At 44.8% G+C, this 19,112-nt stretch overlaps 1 protein-coding gene across 1 annotated transcript in view; it reads right to left on the bottom strand.

The window, feature by feature from the left end:
- The window catches only part of SMARCAL1 (SWI/SNF related, matrix associated, actin dependent regulator of chromatin, subfamily a-like 1), a 72,486-nt gene that overhangs the window by 48,485 nt on the left and 4,889 nt on the right, over positions 1–19,112 (bottom strand). Inside the window, exons 2-8 of the mRNA XM_015406606.1 lie at positions 16,814–17,730; positions 13,388–13,438; positions 12,626–12,886; positions 11,544–11,594; positions 5,446–5,629; positions 4,536–4,686; positions 1,887–2,045 (exon numbers count right to left, since the gene is read on the bottom strand). Of these exons, the coding sequence (XP_015262092.1) occupies positions 1,887–2,045; positions 4,536–4,686; positions 5,446–5,629; positions 11,544–11,594; positions 12,626–12,886; positions 13,388–13,438; positions 16,814–17,705 (1,749 nt within the window). The 5' untranslated portion in view covers positions 17,706–17,730. The remainder of the gene's footprint in view (positions 1–1,886; positions 2,046–4,535; positions 4,687–5,445; positions 5,630–11,543; positions 11,595–12,625; positions 12,887–13,387; positions 13,439–16,813; positions 17,731–19,112) is intronic.

Raw genomic sequence — 19,112 nt, 5'->3', positions numbered from 1 at the left:
GAATTGTGAGAAAAGATGAACTGTGACAGCGAGAAAGTGCCTTGCAAGCGCTTTTATAAGTCAACAGTTGCGGAGGAAAGTCCAGCGAAGAGAATGGGAGCGATTAAAAGCGAAACCGAAATGAAAAAACCATTCTCAAAGCTAGTGATCTTTTGAAAAGGCATGAAAAAATGAGGATTTATAGCAGATGAAATGAAAGTGTTAACAGCGACCCGAAAGAGGACTGGAAGAAGCCGGAAAGAGAGAAACAGAAGAAGCTCCTCCATAAGTTTGGGAATTTAAAAGATGCCAGCATACAGAAGAAGCCTAAGAAGATAATTTGGACATTACTAACAGATTAATTTACAAGTTAATATATCACTCAGCTTTCTCTTTCTCCCACTATATACCCTCCCTATTTTTCTATTTAAGCGAAATATCCCTCCTTTTTAGGAGAGTTAATAAAGCCTTTTTTAATTTAAAAAAATATTTAATATGGGGTGTGTTGTTTTTTTTTAAGTTTTAAAACCCGCCTTGAATATTCATCCAGCAGAAAGGAGGTTTGTTGTTTTTTGTTTTTTTTAAACAGGAGGCCACCACTTGGATTCAGGAAACATTAACTGAGACTGGTGCTTTGAGCATCTACAACAGACATGGCTCTGTCAAACACACTCGGGGGAAAAAAAATTGGTGGTGACGGTGAATGCATTTTTCAGTTAGTGTATTTCAGTTGAAATCAGAAAGACTGCTCTCTGAGTGTTCAGAGTCATAGGTATAAGCTTGATGATTTTACATGTCCAAGAGAGGCTTAATAAAATAACAGAAATTGGGATTTCGGAGCAGATTTGAAGAAAAAGCAACAATTATATCAACTAAAATCTCATGTCAAATAATAGTAACCAAAGATAAACAATATGCTGCCCCTAAAGCACTTCACCAAGTCACCACTGCAGGGCTACTTCTAAATGAACATTTAGCTTTGCCTTGCCTCCTGAACGGCAGTGGGCTTTTGGGGGGCTTCTGCACAGCATTGTCACGCAGACACTGGCCTTCCAGGTTTTCCCCTGCCTTACTGCATCTTCCCCCAAACCTGCTTAGGTATGATCTTCCCAAAAAGATGATACCACGTAAATGAAAAGGTGGCCAGCCCCTTCCACACAGGCACCATTTGTTCTAAAGCCAGCAAAAAGCCTTCTAGTGGTATGTTGGGAACTGGTGGGTACAAGGGGATTGGAAGGCAAAACCAAACCATCTCCCCCCACACACAAGCTGTGGCAATCAAGAGAACATGAAGTTTCACTAAAAAATAATCAAGTCCCTACTCCTCATTCTTCTACGACAGGCTTGAAAAACTGATGACACCAACATGCCCAACGTATCTCAGAATCCAAAGAGCAAATAAGTTGGCCTTTGTTCACATTTCTAAGTCTCAAGGGTCCTGTCACAGTCCTGAGGCGCAAACCCCTGATTTCTGATGTTTGGGATTAGTGATGGAACACCAGAGCTTTGGGTCACCTCAGCTGAAGATGACCAGACAGAAGCTTCCATATTTCTGTAAGTTTCCCAAAATCTGACTGCTGCCCTTAACAACATTTACTTTCTAGTGTTTGCTGAAACTGCTGAATAGCGTAAATTGAAATGCCACTGAATACCAATGGAGATGTTCATTAAAACTGTCAAATAGATGCCACTACTGGGTACTGAGAAAACGGCAGCATATGGTAGCAATGCATGCATACCATTCACACAAGTTTGATGTACAAGGTGTTCAAAGGAACAGCCTTCCACCATTTCAAGTCATGTCCAGTGTACCCCCTCCCTCATGCTGAAGAGATTTCCCATGTCTGACTTTGACTGACATGTCAGGATCTGAAGCACCTCCTCTCCCATTAGGCTGCCCAACTTACAACAATCACAACTTGCACGGTGGTTCTGAGCTGCTTCTCCATCTTGCTAAGAAGGTCAAAACTGACAACATTTATCAATCTTGCCAACAGACAATCCTTGCTTGTTGCTATGACACTGATGCTATCAGGACTCATGGAAGGAAGCCACCTGCGGAAAGCCTACATCGTCAAGAAAAGAAAAGGAGATGTGATCAGGAAAATATCTTTTTTGCATCTCAACAGCCAGAAACCTACAGCTGCCTTTCAAACAACAAAAAACAGCCATATCAATTTACAGTGCCCCTTTTTAATGCCACAAAATGCTGTATGGTCTTTCACCTTATTCCGCCCCAGGGTGCACAGCTAACTAAGTCACGATTGCTCCCATGTTATATCTGGAAATAGGGGGCTGCAAAGCAGCACTCAAAGCAAATTACAAACTATATTTAAAAAACAAAAAACAAAAAAGCATGAATATATAAACAAAAAATGCAACCATAACACTGAAAAACCAATAAAGCATTCAAATCAGAAAAGAGCATAACCCAGTGCAGACCATAACACATTTCAGATGGCAGTACCAATCAGGGCTCCACTTCTGGGTTTGCCACTGGAAAACAAGACCTCAGTATCTTGTCCCATGCTATTGCTCACATTGGCCTTCTTCTCACTGCCCCACTTCAGACTGCAGGTGAAGATTCACAGAGTGAAATGCTGGTCTGGATGGAAGGAACTGTCACTTATGAAGAACTGGTATGCCAAGAAAAAGGGTTTCAGGTCCACCTTCTCTCAGACAAAGCAGTCTTCTATGTGGAGAGATCTTTCTCCTAAGAACATATTTCATTCTTTGAAACCTTCAGCTGTATCTCAACTGTTCCTAAAGGGAAACAGATTGATCGTCCAAGGGAGAACTGAGATAAGCATCACACTAGGAACCCTCTTGTAAGACTGTTACTTAAAATGCTAGAAGAGCCCAGGTCCCTCTAGTGGAAGACATCCAGTAGGAGATGGATAGGGGGAGTGTGAACCTATTAAGTTTCCTGAACCTCTCAGCACCTTTTGATACTATCAGTCATGGTATCCCATGGGGGACAAGATGGAACTCCAAGCGATCCCAGAGGCCAAGGTGCTGAGCAGCAGTTCCCCAGCACTTCCTTCTGAAAACAACTCTCCAGGAAGGACCGGAACCACTGCAAAGCAGTGCTTCCCAGTCCCAGCGTGGAATGATGGTCCAGAAAGATACTATGACTGACAGTCTGAACAACCACTGAGAGGCAAAGGGCAATCAACAGAGTTGCACTCCCTCTGTCCATGTCCCAGCCCAGGTCATCCACTAGGCTAACCAAGTCTATTTCAGTCCCATAACCAGGCCTAAACCCAGACTGGAAAGGATCCAAATAATCCATTTGCTGTATTTCCGCATTTCCTCACATATTCCCCAAAGAGCACTTCGGTCGGGGTCACAACACCGCCTGGTGACCCCGGGCCCTAAGGAGGCCAGGCTTGCTACAACGAGGGCCAGGTCCTTTTCAGTGACGGCTCCTATCTGGTGGAACGAGCTCCCGGAGGAGATCAGGGCCCTGCGGGACCTTTTGCAGTTCTGCAGGGCCTGTAAGACAGAGCTCTTCCGCCAGGCATTCGAATAGGAGCCGCCACTGCCACTACCACCACCGCTCCATTATAGAGCGATACCGCCAGAGGGCCGGGTACCATCTATCTATGGCCCTAGCCCTCCCCTCTGTTGTGCAAGATGGTGGGAGTGTTCTATTCTTGCATACCGATGGAATTGAATTTTAACTGTTTTTATCTATTTTATATACTGTATGCCCTTTATGCCTTGTGTAAGCCGCCCTGCGCCCGTTCACAGGAAAGGAAGGATATAAATACAATGACATAAATAAATAAATAAATAAATAAATTTTATCCAGGAATGCTTGAAGTTGTCTAGCTATCACTCATTCCATCATCTCGCTCAACAATGGAACATTTCAGACTGGTCTATAGTCACTGAAGGCTCCTCTGTGCAAGGTAGGCTTCTTGAGTAGAGGCTGCGGTTCATCCGGTTTCAAGGCTGGAGGTAACCGCCCCCTCTCTTGAGGCACTGACTACCTCTTGAACCCCAGCCAGCCAGCCAGCCAGCCAGCCAGCCCTCTCTGGCAGATTTAAGTACTCAGGAAGGGACAGGCTCATACAAGCAGGAAGTAGGCCTCCAGCCTCCAATGATCCTGTCCATATCCTCAGCCTGAATAAACTGAAAAGTATCCCAAACAGCTGGACAAGTCAGCCCCCCCGGCACTCTCTGACCATGTCACTGCTTATGTAGAGTCCAAAATGGTATGGATACGAGACATTTTATCTGCAAAATGCTGAGCAAAATGGTCACAGGAGGCCACTGGGCACTACACCTCCCCTAGCAGGCCGTATCCCAACAGGCCTCTAACCACACAGAACAGGTTTGTTGGCCCTCACCGTGCAGACGTAATGGTGGCAGAAACATGTTCTCCTTGTCACCGTGACCACCTCAGAAGTACACTATAAAATAAGCTTCAGCCTACATCTTATTGGATCAATCCTCAGTATTCCTCCATCGCTGCTCTACCTGCCTCCCATATTTTTTCGTCACCAGCTAAAGACAGAGGACTAAAAAAGCACAGGAAATACAATTGTTACCTCTGCCCAGGTAAATCTCACAGAAGAAGGGGCTATCACCAACAGCGGCCATTCCTTCCGATAATATGCAGCAATGCAGATTGCCTGGATCGTTTTCCCGAGGCCCATGTCATCAGCAAGGAGCAAGCGGCCTTCTCGGGAAATGGCAAAACTGAAGATTGCAAAACAGAGAGCAGGCAAACTGATGGGTCTTGGATCTCATTCCCACAATGAAATCAATTCTTCTCAAGCCTCGAGGTTGGGTGTGACACATACCCATGCCACCCCAAACACTCGCCTGTTCACATTGTGTGAAAAGAAATTTTGGTTTTCTGTTCCAGACACTCTAGTGTCGTATTTGACCTCTGAACAAGGCAAGCAGAAATAGCGCTGAAACATATCTCAGTCTAGGAAGGCCAGAGCTCATGGGCAGTATGAATCTAATTTTTTCAAGAATTCCTTAAAAGAAGATCCCAATTACTGCTGTAGTTTCTGATTAGCCTCCTATGCAGGCAGTAGGGATTGCAGCAGATTCAACTATGTCTACATACCAAAAGTAGAACCCAGCAGTAAAAGGTGCCAATTAAGGCCTGGTACGTTTCAAGAACCTGCACACGCACTGGGCTGTTCAAAAGCTTGAATATGGTACAGAGCTGCACTTCCTGGGAATGCTGAACTTTTAATAAGCAAAAACTAAGATTCTAGTAATAGTAGTAGAGAGAAATTATTTACAATTGATCATTTTGTTTTTTACCTGCTACAGCATATCTCTCCTACCCAGTTTATATCTCCTATATGAGCCTGACAGCACAAGATACATATTTTCTTTTCTATGACCATGAAGGGAAGGACTCAATAAACATGTTCAAAGTGCCAATACGTTAAACAAAAGGGTACTTTTTCAGGAGCCTGAGAATATCATGTCACTTACTTCACACCTTCTCTCTGAAATGGCATCAGGCTTGTCACAACTTTAGGATCCACGCCTGAAAGATCTGCTTCAGGGATGTCTGCGGTCTTTGGAAATGACTTCTTGAACTGAGCAGCAAAGGTCTCTATTATCGGCTTGGGAAGTGGCTCTACCTCCACATCTGGAAGACCTTTTACCATTTCAACTGTACACATGCAAGATTTGATGTATCAGTAACCATGCAGCAATTAATGTATAAATTTGAATTAGTGCACAAACAATGCTGCTAGTTACCTGGATTCCTAGCCCATTCTTTAAGGCTTATTGAAAAAGATAAATTGGGTCACCCTCTCTCAATAATGAGCTTACAAAAATAATGCCAACTGAAGGTGCACACACATACTACATATGCATGTGTATAGAACATGCCACCACTAACAACTTTTGGAAAATGCTCACGTTTGCCAGCTAATGAATCTGCAAGGTGAGGAAGCTCTGAAACCATAGTGCAGGAGGAGGAGGAGGAGATTGGATTTTGACCCCGCCCTTCACTACCCGAAGGATTCTCAGAGCAGTTTATAATCTCCTTTCCCTTTTCCTCCCCACAACAGACACCCTGTGAGGTAGGTGGGGCTGAGAGAGTTTCAATAACTGCTCATGAGAGAACAGCTCCGAAAGAACTTGTGACTCACCCAAGGTCACACCAGCAGCTGCGTGTGGAGGAGTGAGGAATCAAACCCGGTTCTCCCAGATTAGAGTCCACACTCCTAACCACTACACCAAACTGGCTCACCAAACCACTACACCAAGCTTTAAAAATGCTTCTTTCTATGGCTCTAACCAATTGGTGGCATAACGAAGAGGAAGTTCTCATCTAACCTCAGAAAGCATAATAGTTCATAAGCAATAAGGGGCATGTCAACTACATTAATCATTTAACTTGGATGACTTCCCACATAACAAATTCTATGACAAACCAACCTTCATAAATGGGGTCACCCAGCAGCTTTGCACATATTTGCACAATTTAATCATTTGGAAGTGCAAAAAGCTATTCATGGTACTGAGCCCTCAACCACTGACCACTTGAAATCTCACCAGTTCATTATTTGGGCTTTCACATAAAAATGTCCAGCTGCCTTCACAGTAATGAGGGCTAGGAAGTCACTGTTGTATCAAACCAATTCTCAGGGTTCTTCATTCAAATCTCACAATTGTGCTGTACTTAGGCAGAACTGTAGGAAACACACAGTTCTGAACACAGAAAGCAAAACCAAATATATGTACAAATATCTTATCTGAACGAAATGCAAAGCCAAGGCGAAAAACACCGAAATGTCTCTGTCATCTCAGTCTACAATCATCCAAAGCAGAAGCCCATAAACACTACAGACAATGGTTCCATATATTGATCCTCACTATTACCTTCTCAAAGAATATTTTTAAATTATCCAGAATCGGAAGCAATAGGAACTTCCAGACATTCAGGTAATTTGGAATGTTTCATCCATTCCTAAGGTAAAACTAAAAAGTTACCAAGTTATTCACTCCAACAAATGTCAACTTTAACAACTCTGGATTTAAAACTGTTCAATAAAAAATATCTAATCTTGAGCAGTGACTTGAGGTTTTTTTTGGCAAGGCAACCAGAACATCTCTGCACAGTTCTAGGTGCCACACAGAAATCAGCAGGCAGCTTTCTTAAAAAAAAATCACCAAAAAATGAAAATCTAGAAAATAAACTATTCAGATATACTTGGCAACTCAAATGTGCACCGCTTTTCTTCATTACAACAGCCTCAGTATGGACTGCAACTCTGGGCTGCCAATTTTAATTTCAGTCCTCTCTAGAGTGAAGGCAGCATAACCCTTCAGTTTTGAAAGAACAGAAATGAAAGAAAGGATTTCTATTTGTGCATGTTCATAGAATCATAGAGTGTTAAGAGTTGGAAGGTACCTTGCAGGTCACCTAGTCCAACCCCCTGCATTCTGCAGGGGCATAGCCGAAAGATAGCCCTACAAAATACCCGAAAAATGGTCGTCCAGCCTCCGCTTGAAAACGTCCAGTGAAGCAGCATCCACCACCTCCCGAGGCAGTCTTTTCCACTGCTCAACCACTCTTACAGTCAGTAAGTTTCTCCTGATATCTAGCCGGTAACGACTCCCTTGTCATTTCCACCCATTAGATCTAGTCTTGCAATCAGGAGAAAGAGAGAATAGATCTGCTAAATCTTCTACATGACAGCCCTTCAAATATTTGAAGACTGCAATCATGTCCCCTCTAAGCCTTCTCTTTCCCAGGCTGAACATACCCAACTCTTTCAGCCTTTCCTCATAAGACTTGGATTCCAACCCTCTCACCATCCTGGTTGCCCTCCTCTGGACACGCTCAAGCTTGTCAACATCCTTCCTAAAATGTGGTGCCCAAAACTGGACACAGGACTCCAGGTGAGGCCTGACCGTAGCAGAATAGAGTGGAACTCAGTAAGCTGTCTCCCTCTCCCTCTGCTGAAGCAAAGCCCCTACTTTGTTATTACACCCAGAAAGTTGCATGCTAGAATTATAAGACAGCAAATTGCAGCAATCACACTATCGTCACTGTTTTGCCGATAAGCTTGGAAAAATTAGGATGTCTCAGCAGCTTGAGTGATTCATCGAAAAGTTTCTCTCTCTATCCCCAGCTGACCTTTTATCTTAAGAGGACTGAGCCAGTGGGTGCTAAGGTAAAACTGTCAAAATGAATGTGGCAAGGGCCTTTGAAAATGTTGGTTTTGATAGGGCATTTAAAAATCCACATTTGAGGCTGGCAGGGCAGCTGGCTCAATCCAGTTAAGGACCACCCATCTAGAACTAGGTTGTCAGACTCATCTCCCTAGCCGGATAGAGACGTGCATGCACAAATGGGTCCACAGATGCTTCTGGAGCCTAGAAAAGAGAATTCAGGTGTCAGCTATGCTACCATAAGGTTAAGGGGCCCCTCCTGGACCCTCTCCCTGTTCTGAGTGTCAGAACCCACAGCCAACAATGAAGTACACGCATTCAGGAACGGTTAAACTTTTATTGCAGAGCTATAGATGCAGTAATATAGGCACTGTTAAGAATGGCGGCGGCCCCATAGGCATAATAGGATATAGGGTATTTGTATGCACACCCCCCCCCCAGCACTGGCCAATTAGGCACCCTCTCGTGCGCGGGTTAAGGCTTAGAGACTGTTAGGTAGCTGAAGCTGAGAACGAACACTCTCCCACGGCACCTAGGGCAATCCCAGACACCACAACACCCTCCTGCACATCTGTATAGATAAGCGTTTCGGCGCACAACAGAGACAGCACAGAAAGGAATGCAGTAGCAATTAACCTGAAAGGAAAGCAATAACAATTACCCAGAGACAGACCAACCTCCCCAACCTTCATGGCAGCATAGCTGACATACTGCCCTCTCTAAAATCAGCTTCTCCCGACCATTCCAGGAGATCTCCCGGTCATTCCGGGAAGTCGCGATGGAACTGTCGTAACAGTTCAGGGGCCCGAATATCCCCTACTTCCACCCATTCGAGGTGCTGGGGTCCCTGAACTGTCCCTATATCCTATTATGCCCATGGGGCCACCGCCATTCTTAACAGTGCCTATGTTACTGCATCTATAGCTCTGCAATAAAAGTATAACTGTTCCTGAATGCGTGTACTTCGTTGTTGGCTGTGGGTTCTGACACTGAGCTGCATTCCTTTCCCTGCGCTTCTCCTCTCCTTATCTCTGACCTTGTAGGCTGCAGATGTAGTGTCTCCACATAACTCATCCGTGAGACTGCTTTCGGTTCCCAGCTTTTAGTGTTAACAGCCCAGGTACTTGTTCCCGCTCGCGGGAGTCAGGCCGATTGACCCGTAGTGTGTGTGGGGGGTGCTTTTTTGAATCTACTGTATCTCTCCGTGAGTCTAGGGGTTCACCATTCCTAACAGTGACTATGCTCATACTACCATTGTACTGGCAATAAAAGTATAACCTTTGAAGAAGCGTGTACTCAGTTGCTTGACTGTGGGTCCTGACACCAGGAATAAATCTGCTTTATTTATTCATGAAGCTGCTTTATATCGAATAAGCCTATTGGCTCATTTCGCTCAGCACTCTCTATTCTGACTGGCAGCAGCTTTCCAGAGACTCAGTCAGAGAAGGGTCACCTCCAAAACTTCCTACCCAAAATCTTGTAGCTGGAAAAGCCAGGGATTGAGCCCGACTCCTTCTGCACTCAAAGCACATGCTTGACCACTCAGCTATAACCCCTAAATCACATTTAAGAACACATTAGTGACAACTAGTCAAAGGTTCTTTTGCTAATTTGCTTTCACAAAATGGCACCAGATTCTATCTGAATGGGTGCTAAAAAAAAGACATCTGATTCTATTCTCCCTTTCCAAACTGTTTTCACACACTGACACACAGCACTCCACCCCCTTCACGGTGAAACTCCATCTTTCAGAAAGGCACTGCAGCATGGAAGCTGGAATCTTTCCTGAATAAAAGTTAGCCAAAATACCCTACTTAAGATCTGCTAGAGGTGACGGGGAGAAGTGTACAATTTACCAAGTGCTCTAGAATAGCGGTTCCCAACATTTTCGGTATGGTGGTCCACCCAGGGTGGCCCAAGGCTTTTTTGTACCCTAGGCAAACTATGACACTGGCATCCATCTAGTTCAGCAATCCATTTTCTACAGTTGCTAGCCAGATGTTTTTGAGAAACCAACAATCACACAAAGGGTGCAGTCAGACGGCATGCTGAGAGCGGGTTAAACTGCTCCAGTTCTAACCAGATTATATTTGATCTGGATAATTGCGATCACACTTCCCTCCCTTATCCCGCCTCACCGCAGTCACGTTACTCCCCGGCGTCTACACTACCGTGCGTGGGAGCGTGCGTCAATGAGGTTTATTTTTTCTCAGTTTGCACATGCGCATAGGCACCCCTCCATAGAATGGGGAGGAACTATCATGGCGCATGCGTAGAACCACCAGGGCGAATCAATCCAACCCCTCCAACAAAAGACTTCCCTTTAAAAGTTTGACCTGAAAATGGCCTCCGTGAGATCCCAAACTCATCTAAACTCTAAAACAAGTGACCGTTTAAATGTCAGTTTTCTAAACATGGTAGTGGAGCTCCGCCTATGCGCACACCGCCAACGCATTAAAAAAATGGCAGACGAAAAGCGGAAGCCTCAGGCAGCTTTCGAACGGGGAGGAGGTTTAAGCCGGAAGTGGCTTGACACCGGAGGAGCGATCACACAGAGGGGAAATGCGGCCTTAAACGGGAGAGCTGAGAAAACACCACTTTGGGACCTGGTAACAAAATACTCTGGGTTAAAGCGGTTTTGAGCCGGAAACCAATGGCTGGGGACAGGAGGCAGATGCTGACTGTGTGATCGTGCATATAAAATCCGTTCCTGAAGTGTGACGAAAGCTGATCAAACAGCCCATCTGAACACACCCAAAGGGTGCAGCTGCCACCACTACGAACCCCAAGCAAGTGGCATTCCAAGATACACAGCCTTTCATATGGAAGTTGCATTGCAGCTTTTGACTACCCTCTCCTTAACCATTACTCCCTCCAATCCCTCACTAAGATTCTCACTGACTCCAGTGACCTCAGGACCCTTTGTACTTGATCAACATATATAAGCAGTGAAGAAGTTGGCATACTATGTATGGCCCTGTTTCCAGGGTCAGATCTTGGTTTCCAAGATACAAAAGAAAACAGTGGAAAGGGCAGGAGCAGCCATTAGGGAGGGCTAGCCACTTGCAGAGGCTTTGCAACTCACTTTTGGGTCCTGACCCACAGGTTGGAAAACACTGTTCTAGAAGCTGTTAACTGCCTTCCGCTGGAGAGGACAGTCAACAACAACATTTAAACTATAGTGGGGGGGGGGAGTTTCCACAAGAAGCTGTAAGCAAAAGCTAAACACATTAATCCATCTGGAAGGCAGCCGAAGAGCCAACATGAATTCTTTAACCACCTCTGATTTAATTCTTTACCCACCTCTGATTTAATTCTAAGAAACAAGGTTTGAAAGAGTAACTCTAAAAAAAGAAGTATAACCTCAGATCTCTTCTATGGAAAAGACAGATTCTTACTTAGACTAAGGTAGTCCTCCAGAAGGAAACTCCATTTTCTAGTCTTCATGTCTGTAAAAATCATAAGAAATACTGTCCAAAGATGCTGAGAAAACAAGAAATACATCCAATTTAGATAAAAACGAATGTTTCATAGCTTGCAAATCAAGTGCAATGTCCTTTATCCAAACTGTGCAGGTAATTTGAGGTTCAGGATAAAGACATGGGTTACAATTGCCCAGTAGGTGATCTAGGCACAAAGTGAATTGGAACCATGGGAAGAATCAGATAATGGAGATGTGACAGTAGAGATTGCAAGGCCAGATGTTCAGAGTTGGCATTGTATCGTGCACATCTGCATTCAGTGATCACTATCCAGAACCACTCAGATCCCTGTACTGGAATTTTAGCACAAAACTCATTATGAACATCTAGGGCTGAAAAACCAATTGGAGGCTACATAATTTTATCTGGCATCTGGTAATGCTACCAAAATATATCTAAGTTGCCAGAAAGTTTCCACATTCAAATGTTACACTGCATGGATTTTGCACATAATATACAGACATGCTCATCTGTGTGCAATGCTGTACATAATCAGTTGCTCTCTAACTATGAAGCCGTTCCTGCTAGATTGTATCAAGAAGGTTCTCAGAAAAGAGTCAATCCACTTGCGAGGAGCTCCCAGACCACGCCAGAGATCACAGAAGTTGGCCACTCCTGATCTAGGTTTCCAAAATCCAAACAAAATTACTGATGTCCATAGCATTTATAGTTCTTGGGCTCCATGTTCATGAACCAAAAAAATGAGATGCAAGAGTTCTTGCATGCCATGGTAAGAAACATTTGAGATCATCTGAATCATGATCACTCTTCTTACTTGTCACGATCATGTTAGCTGCCTGCCACATACAAAACATGGCGCTTCAAAATATCTTTGATGGAACTTAGTTGAGAGATATGACTAGAATTAAACCCCAGTGCCAAGCCCCAACCTGTATTTTGTATAGGTATTACTTACACAAAGCAGGTCATATACGAAAAGACACAAAGAGCAAAGAGTAATACCAAGTTTAACGCAAACAACTGGTTACGTCACTTACCATAACTTCTAGAATTCACCTGCTTGAACGCTCCTATAAGGCTAGCAGCATAGCCAATATCTACTTCAAATCGAGAACATGATATCAGTACACATTTCCCTCTGACAGAGGTGGATCGTTTCTTCCAACCGGTGCACGTCTCCAAGAGGGATCTCAAGTGAGGACCTTCAGAAACTGAAGACGGCACAGAAGTCTTGGGAGCTGCCTCCACTCCTTCCAGGGGCAACAAAGTAACAGAGGGAATTTGCTTCACTGCTTCCACTGGAGATAAGGAACAAATAGGTTAATTTTTAAAAAATTGCATCCGCTCCACCAGATATTTTTACATGTAGAAGAAAAGCCAAACAGAGCCTGTTAGTGCCTAGAAAAGCACACTAAACAAATTCAAACATTGAACATTTTTAGGTGATTCTCTCTACCTCTCACTCAGCAGAGACCATTGATTAGTTGCTCTTGATGAGTAGACTCTGATAGCATTCAGAACTTCGAAGTATTGATGTGCTACAAAAAAGACTGAAACAAAATCTTGAACTACAGGCTTCCTTCTCTCCTATATATCGGCTCAGTACACCTGAACGCAGAACTTTTATCGAGAAGTTGCTCTAAATAAAACCAATTTATCACTCCACCATTAATCCAGTGTGAAGTGGTTCTGGTTTAGTGAATGTACATGACTACCAAGAATCTTTTGCCCAGATCTCTGCACTTAAGCAAACCCCCCAAAGCAGTACCACTGGACACCGCAATCATCTGCTTACTTACTGAGTTGGCTGTAATCTTCTAGACTGAAATTCCACATCTTTGTTGCAGGATCTGAAACAGGTCAGAATTTGTTGTCGTTTTTAAAATTTTATTTTATTTTCAAAATGTAACATAGCACATATCACAGTAAAGAAACAACGCAGTGACTTCCGGTTTGTGGACTGGCGATGGCAGTCGCTCTCCCCGGACCTCAGGGGAGCGATTAGCACACCAGTGGCATGGAGGGGTGCTACCTCAAGTAGGATTCCCACGGAGCCTTTGTGATAGGCTCCAGGCCAGAGGGCTTTTGAGGGTTAGCCTCTTCGACGGCTCGATGCTGGAGAATCGAGGCTTCCCTCCGCCCTGATGGTCCTGCCGCTGTGTGGCCTTGAAGGTTCCATATGCAACTGACATTTCAACTGCCTTGCGGAGAGGGGGGTGAGTTTGAGGTGTGGAATGCAGTGAAGTCCAATCAGCTTCCATATGCAAAAGACCTTGAAACGCTGGGCGGGACTGCACAAAGCAGCCAGTCAACCCAGCCAGCGTCTTCTGACTGACAGTTCAAGCGTCCAAACACTAAAGGCGGGCATTTTAGAATGTTCATATAGAATGTTCTTACTCAATTATATATAAGGAGAGATTCTGGTTTGCTATTTTCCCCATGATGAACTGCATCCATATTTTATCACACCACAAATCTAAAGGGGGGCCTGTGTTTGATTTCCACCTGGCAGGAGGGGTCATTTCCTGCAGGAGCGCACAGGAGCGGAGCTCTGGCAGTAAAGAGCCCAGGGGGTGGGCACATGAAACAAGCCCCACCTCTGCTCCCAGCAGCCCTCAGTCAGAGCAAGAAGCAGCCAGGTAAGTTGCAGAGCTCCCCCCGACCCCCTGGTCCAAAACAGTCCAGTGGCACCTTTAAGACCAAGTTTTATTCAGGTACAAGCTCTCCCTCCTCTGCGAGGACAGATCTGCACGTTCCCCCCCCCCCAATAGCTAGCAATCCAAAACAGTCCCGTGGAGCCTGAGCGGTGGGTGTTGCCTTCTGCCACACTTCCGGTGATGCCAGGGGGTGTGGCCTATGCAAATAAGTTATGCTAATTAGTTATGCTAATGAGTTCTTGCACCTCTTTTTCTATGAAATGACCCCTGCCTGGCAGCAATGGTGGGTCTAGCTGCAGCAATTAGAATGGAGATTGTTTCCTTCATTTGTTTTGGAGGGGACGGTTCTGGCCATTGTTCCAGCAAAATCAGTCCAGGGTCAAGGGGAACCGATATATATTGGTTATCTGGCTTATTGTCTTGGTTATGACCTTCCAGAGATTCTGAATGACAGGGCAATCCCACCAACAATGCCAGAATGTCCCAGGCTTTGTTAATGTTATGCAGCTTTTAGGGAGGTCAGACTTTTAAGAGTTACGTTAGGGTAGAAAACACCCTGCCCTGGATGGCCCAGGCTAGCCAAATCTCATTAGACCTTGGAAGCGAAGCAAGCATGGTTGGCTCTGGTTAAGTACCTGGATAGGAAACCAGCAAGGAAGCCCAGGGCTGCTATGTCGAGGCAGGCAACAGCAGGCAGTGGCAAACAATCCCTACAGGGTTGCCAGTCAGCTATGACTTGAAAGTACTTTCCACCAGAAAACATTCTCCTGACATGTTCAGAAGCAGGGGCTACCTTACCAGAAAAGTTCCTGATGGGTTGCTGTTCTGGAGGGCTGTGGGCATCTAGAAGCAAGTTGAGCCAAGTGGCACAGGAGGAGGTGCTTTTCTACCTTAGCTGCCACTGCATAACACCCCCCTCCCCCTCAAAAAATGTCAGAGGTGGAGAGAACCATATCTGTTACCATGAGGCTGTCCTCCCATTCTACCCACTTGGGGCAGCAAAATGCCTTGAGACAGCCCTGCCTTATAGCTAAGCAGAAGGAAAGAAACATGGCTTGCCTCCCTCCATTTTCCGCTTCCCTCTGCCGCCCCACCAGTCACAGTCGGGACACTCATCTGGAGGCCCCACCAGTCGTTGTATTTCTTCCCACAACGAGCATTACTCCTAGTTATAATTAAAATAACAATGTATCTACTAGGCCATCTAAATTCCCAGCTTTTTAAATTAGGAAATCTCTAGCTGGTTTTGGTGTGGAATGACCTTTTCCTTTATATCTCTGCAATGAAAAGGGCTACAGAACTGGTAATTTAGAGGACCTGGGGTTGGATTGCCCTGACCTGGATGGCAAAGCTAGCTTGATCTTGTCAGATATTGGAAACTTAAGCAGGGTCAGCCCTAGTTAGTACTTGGATGGGAGACCACCACAGAAGACCAGGGTTGCTATACAGAGGCAGACAAAGGCAAACCACCTCTGTTCATCTCTTGCTTTGAAAATCCTATGGGTTGCCATAACTTAGCTGTGGCTTGATGGCTTTTACCACCACCATGAGTGAATCCTATTATTCTCTTCTGCTAAGTCTTCCTTCATGGGAGAAAGACTTCCTACAACAAAGAGTTAGTTTTTCTGGTGGAGGAAAGCTTTAGTAGAAGAGAGTCAATGGATCCAGCTTAGTGGAAGGCAGGCATAAGATCTAACTCCTAACAGATACTGATACAGCTATATTAATATGTCAATTGCCAATTTTAAAAATTAAACCCAAAAGCACTCTGCTGGCATGAAGGAGAGTGATTGGTGGCCACAGGGGGCTCAGGCAGGGAAAGTGTACAGACTAGTGCGCCATGTGAATGCTCCAGGGCCACCATGAGTCCTTCTGCATTTTCTGTGGCAATGTGAGCTTCATGAAACATCACTGTGTATAAACAGCTTCAGCTACCTGAAATGGGACCAACTTTTCCCCTCCCATCTCATCTGTAACCCAGCAGCAAAGCAAATGCATATACATGAGGAGAAATACAGGCCTCTCTCCCTCAGTGTGCAAGGAGAGGTACAGGAAATTTCTTTTCCCCTCCACAAGGCATGCACAGGTCAGCCAGAGAGGTTATATAAAGAATTGAGTGAGAGACAACCTGCTGGTTAATTTGGAACTGCCGATGCCCTCCTCAGAGCAGGAGTTCCTCCACTAAACATACAACCAAGAGATTGTCAGGACCAAGACAGGCAGGCGCTCATGACACAAAGAGAAGAACACATAAGGTGCAAAGACTACAAGCCACTAAGAAGTTCCAAGAGCCCCATTGTGGCCTCAAGGGCTACAAAAGAAAAACAGACACCCTGAACACCCCATAGTAGGGTATAGCTTGTCCTGGTTTTAACTCTGCATCTATGAGGGCAAGATGCACGTTCTTTTTAGGGAGGAAATGAAAGCAAAGTTTTTCAGGATTCCGCAAAAGCTCCTCAGTTCAGCATATCTACAGTTTACAGCACAATCCCAGCTACGAAGATCTCTAGATGTACTACCTGTTGCACAATGATAAACAAGGCACAGGACAATAATCAATAGTCTTACCATATTTTTTGCTCGGTGTGCTTCTGAACATTTCAATAAGTTCGGCATTGTACCCTATGTTAACCTGAAATCGGTCTTCAGAGTGCTTCACACATTTCCCTTTGAGGATGCTGTGAGCTTTTCTTTGTACAGGTGTTGCCAAGTTTCCTGCAGTCCCAGCTACTGCTGAGTTCCGTCCTCCAGCCCCCAAACGATTGCTCATACCATAGAACTGCAATGTGCTACTACCTTCTTTTTCAGAGTCTGGATTTCTAGCATGTCCCAGCTGTTCACAACCATCTGTAGTACTGGTGGTGGTATTCAACAGTAAAACATGTTTGAAGCCATCGCATCCATTGGCGGATGCGTTCAGGGTTCGCAGATCTTTAGTACTCTCAAATTCTCCATTACCACCAAGCCTAGAATGACACTGTTCTGCAAGGTTAGGGGCCTCTGTACAATATTTAGGTGGTTGTAACAAATTAGAATGAGAAAGTGGTTGACTTTGTTCTTGAGAATGCAGATGTGAAGAATGTGAATGAGGGTAACTCAAGGAATCCTGCATCACTGATGCGGACCAGTTAGTGCAACTAACTAAATCTTGACTGGAGCCCTCTGGATAATTCTTCTGTTGCACACTATACAACATGGCTGCTGCCTCCATTTGAAGGCTCTCCTGTACACCATGGTTGCTGGAGCCCTGGAGGTGATGACAACCAAGCCTGGTATGATGGTTCTCTCTCTCCAAAGGCGGTTGCAAATTTCCTTGACAGCTTTTAAAACTGTTCCAGTCAGGCAACTTCTTAGCAGCAACACCCTGCTGAGCTGCCAGTCGCTCTGCTCTCCTTGCCAAAGCCTTCTGCCTGTTTTCCTCAATCCTCCTTTTGTGTTCTTCTGTCAGCCCAGATGCCATCTTCCATCAAGTACTCATTGAAAGTCTTTAAAAATAAACAAAGAATCTCATCAGCTAAACATACAAGAGCCACTTCAGCCCATATTGACGTGAGCAGTTATTCAAAGGATTATTATCTTTCCCATCTTATTCCAAAACTCAAGGTGAGCAACAACATATCCTTACTCTATTTTACCCTCTGTCATGATCTGGGCTGTGCCACCAGAGGCCTACTAGGCCCAGGGAGCCTGGTTAGCAGTAGAGGAGGCTGGGCCTACAAACCCCAGAAGGCCTTGGGAGGTTTTGGCGCCAGTTTTGACCAGTAGGGAAGAAGAGGGTTGGGGAATATAAGAACTGGTACAAGACGAAAAGCTGTTTTTCTTCCCAGGAAACAGAGCCAGAAAAGAGGCTGCTGTGGGGAAGAAACCCTCATCCTGAGGGAAGGGTGAGTAGTCTAAGGCCACTTGAGATAGTGAGCTAGGGACAGTGTATATTTAGATACGTTAGGGCATTTGATTTCTTTTCACCCACTTACTATTATATTTCTGCTCCTTGTTGTTTAACCTACTATAAACTAAACTATATTCATTGTTCACTCTGCCTGGTTCTCATGCCTATTATTCAGCCAAAAGGGAGGTCTGAAGGTCTTCGGGAGGGTGCTCTGGACCTTCTCAAGGGATCCTAAATCCAGAGTGGTGGCAGCATCAGGTGACACCCCACCTGAGCCGTGACACCCTCAGTTATACTGCAAGATATGTTGGGCCAAGAGACAGCTGAATAAACAGCTGTCTCTTGGCCTAATATATCTTGCAGTGTAACTGTGGGAATAAATCCCAGTTCCCACTGGGATTAGGTGGAGAACATCTAGCACAGAGTATTTGACTTCCTAGCAAACTGCAGACCTAAAAATTAAGCACCGGTTTGCCATGCTCCCTTAGTCCAAGACAGTACTAGAAAGCATTTGTTGCACTGAACCTGTACACCTGAACATGCACCTGAACTGTGTTTACCTAGTACAAGTTTCCTAATTAAATAGCAGCAGAAAAAGATATTGGTTAGCACCTTTTAATACTGTATTGTTTTATTGTTTTGTGATTGTATGATTAGTATATTATTTATTGTTGTTTTAAATTTTTGGAAGCCGCCTGTCAGCAAGCTGCCATTCTGTTTTCTGTGACCTCTGTGTACATATTCTTTCCCTGTTGCACCCGGCTTGGTTTCTATCATCCTACTCCTGCGTTGGAATGCAAAAGATAACTGCTGGAGGTTGTGTGGGGGAGAAGATGCTGTAATGCTTGGCTATTGCTTTTCCCATGACTACTGCACCTGTGTTATGTCTAATATCCTGCCTGGTTCCCATGGACTGGGCGCGCAACCGTTCCATTAGCCCGCCAGCGGGAAAGTTATTCATTGGACCTGTATCTCTTT

This window comes from Gekko japonicus, unplaced genomic scaffold, assembly GCF_001447785.1.
Source record: "Gekko japonicus isolate JY-2015 unplaced genomic scaffold, Gekko_japonicus_V1.1 scaffold1898, whole genome shotgun sequence".
NCBI lineage: Eukaryota > Metazoa > Chordata > Lepidosauria > Squamata > Gekkonidae > Gekko > Gekko japonicus.
This window is presented reverse-complemented; position numbering and strand designations above follow the sequence as displayed.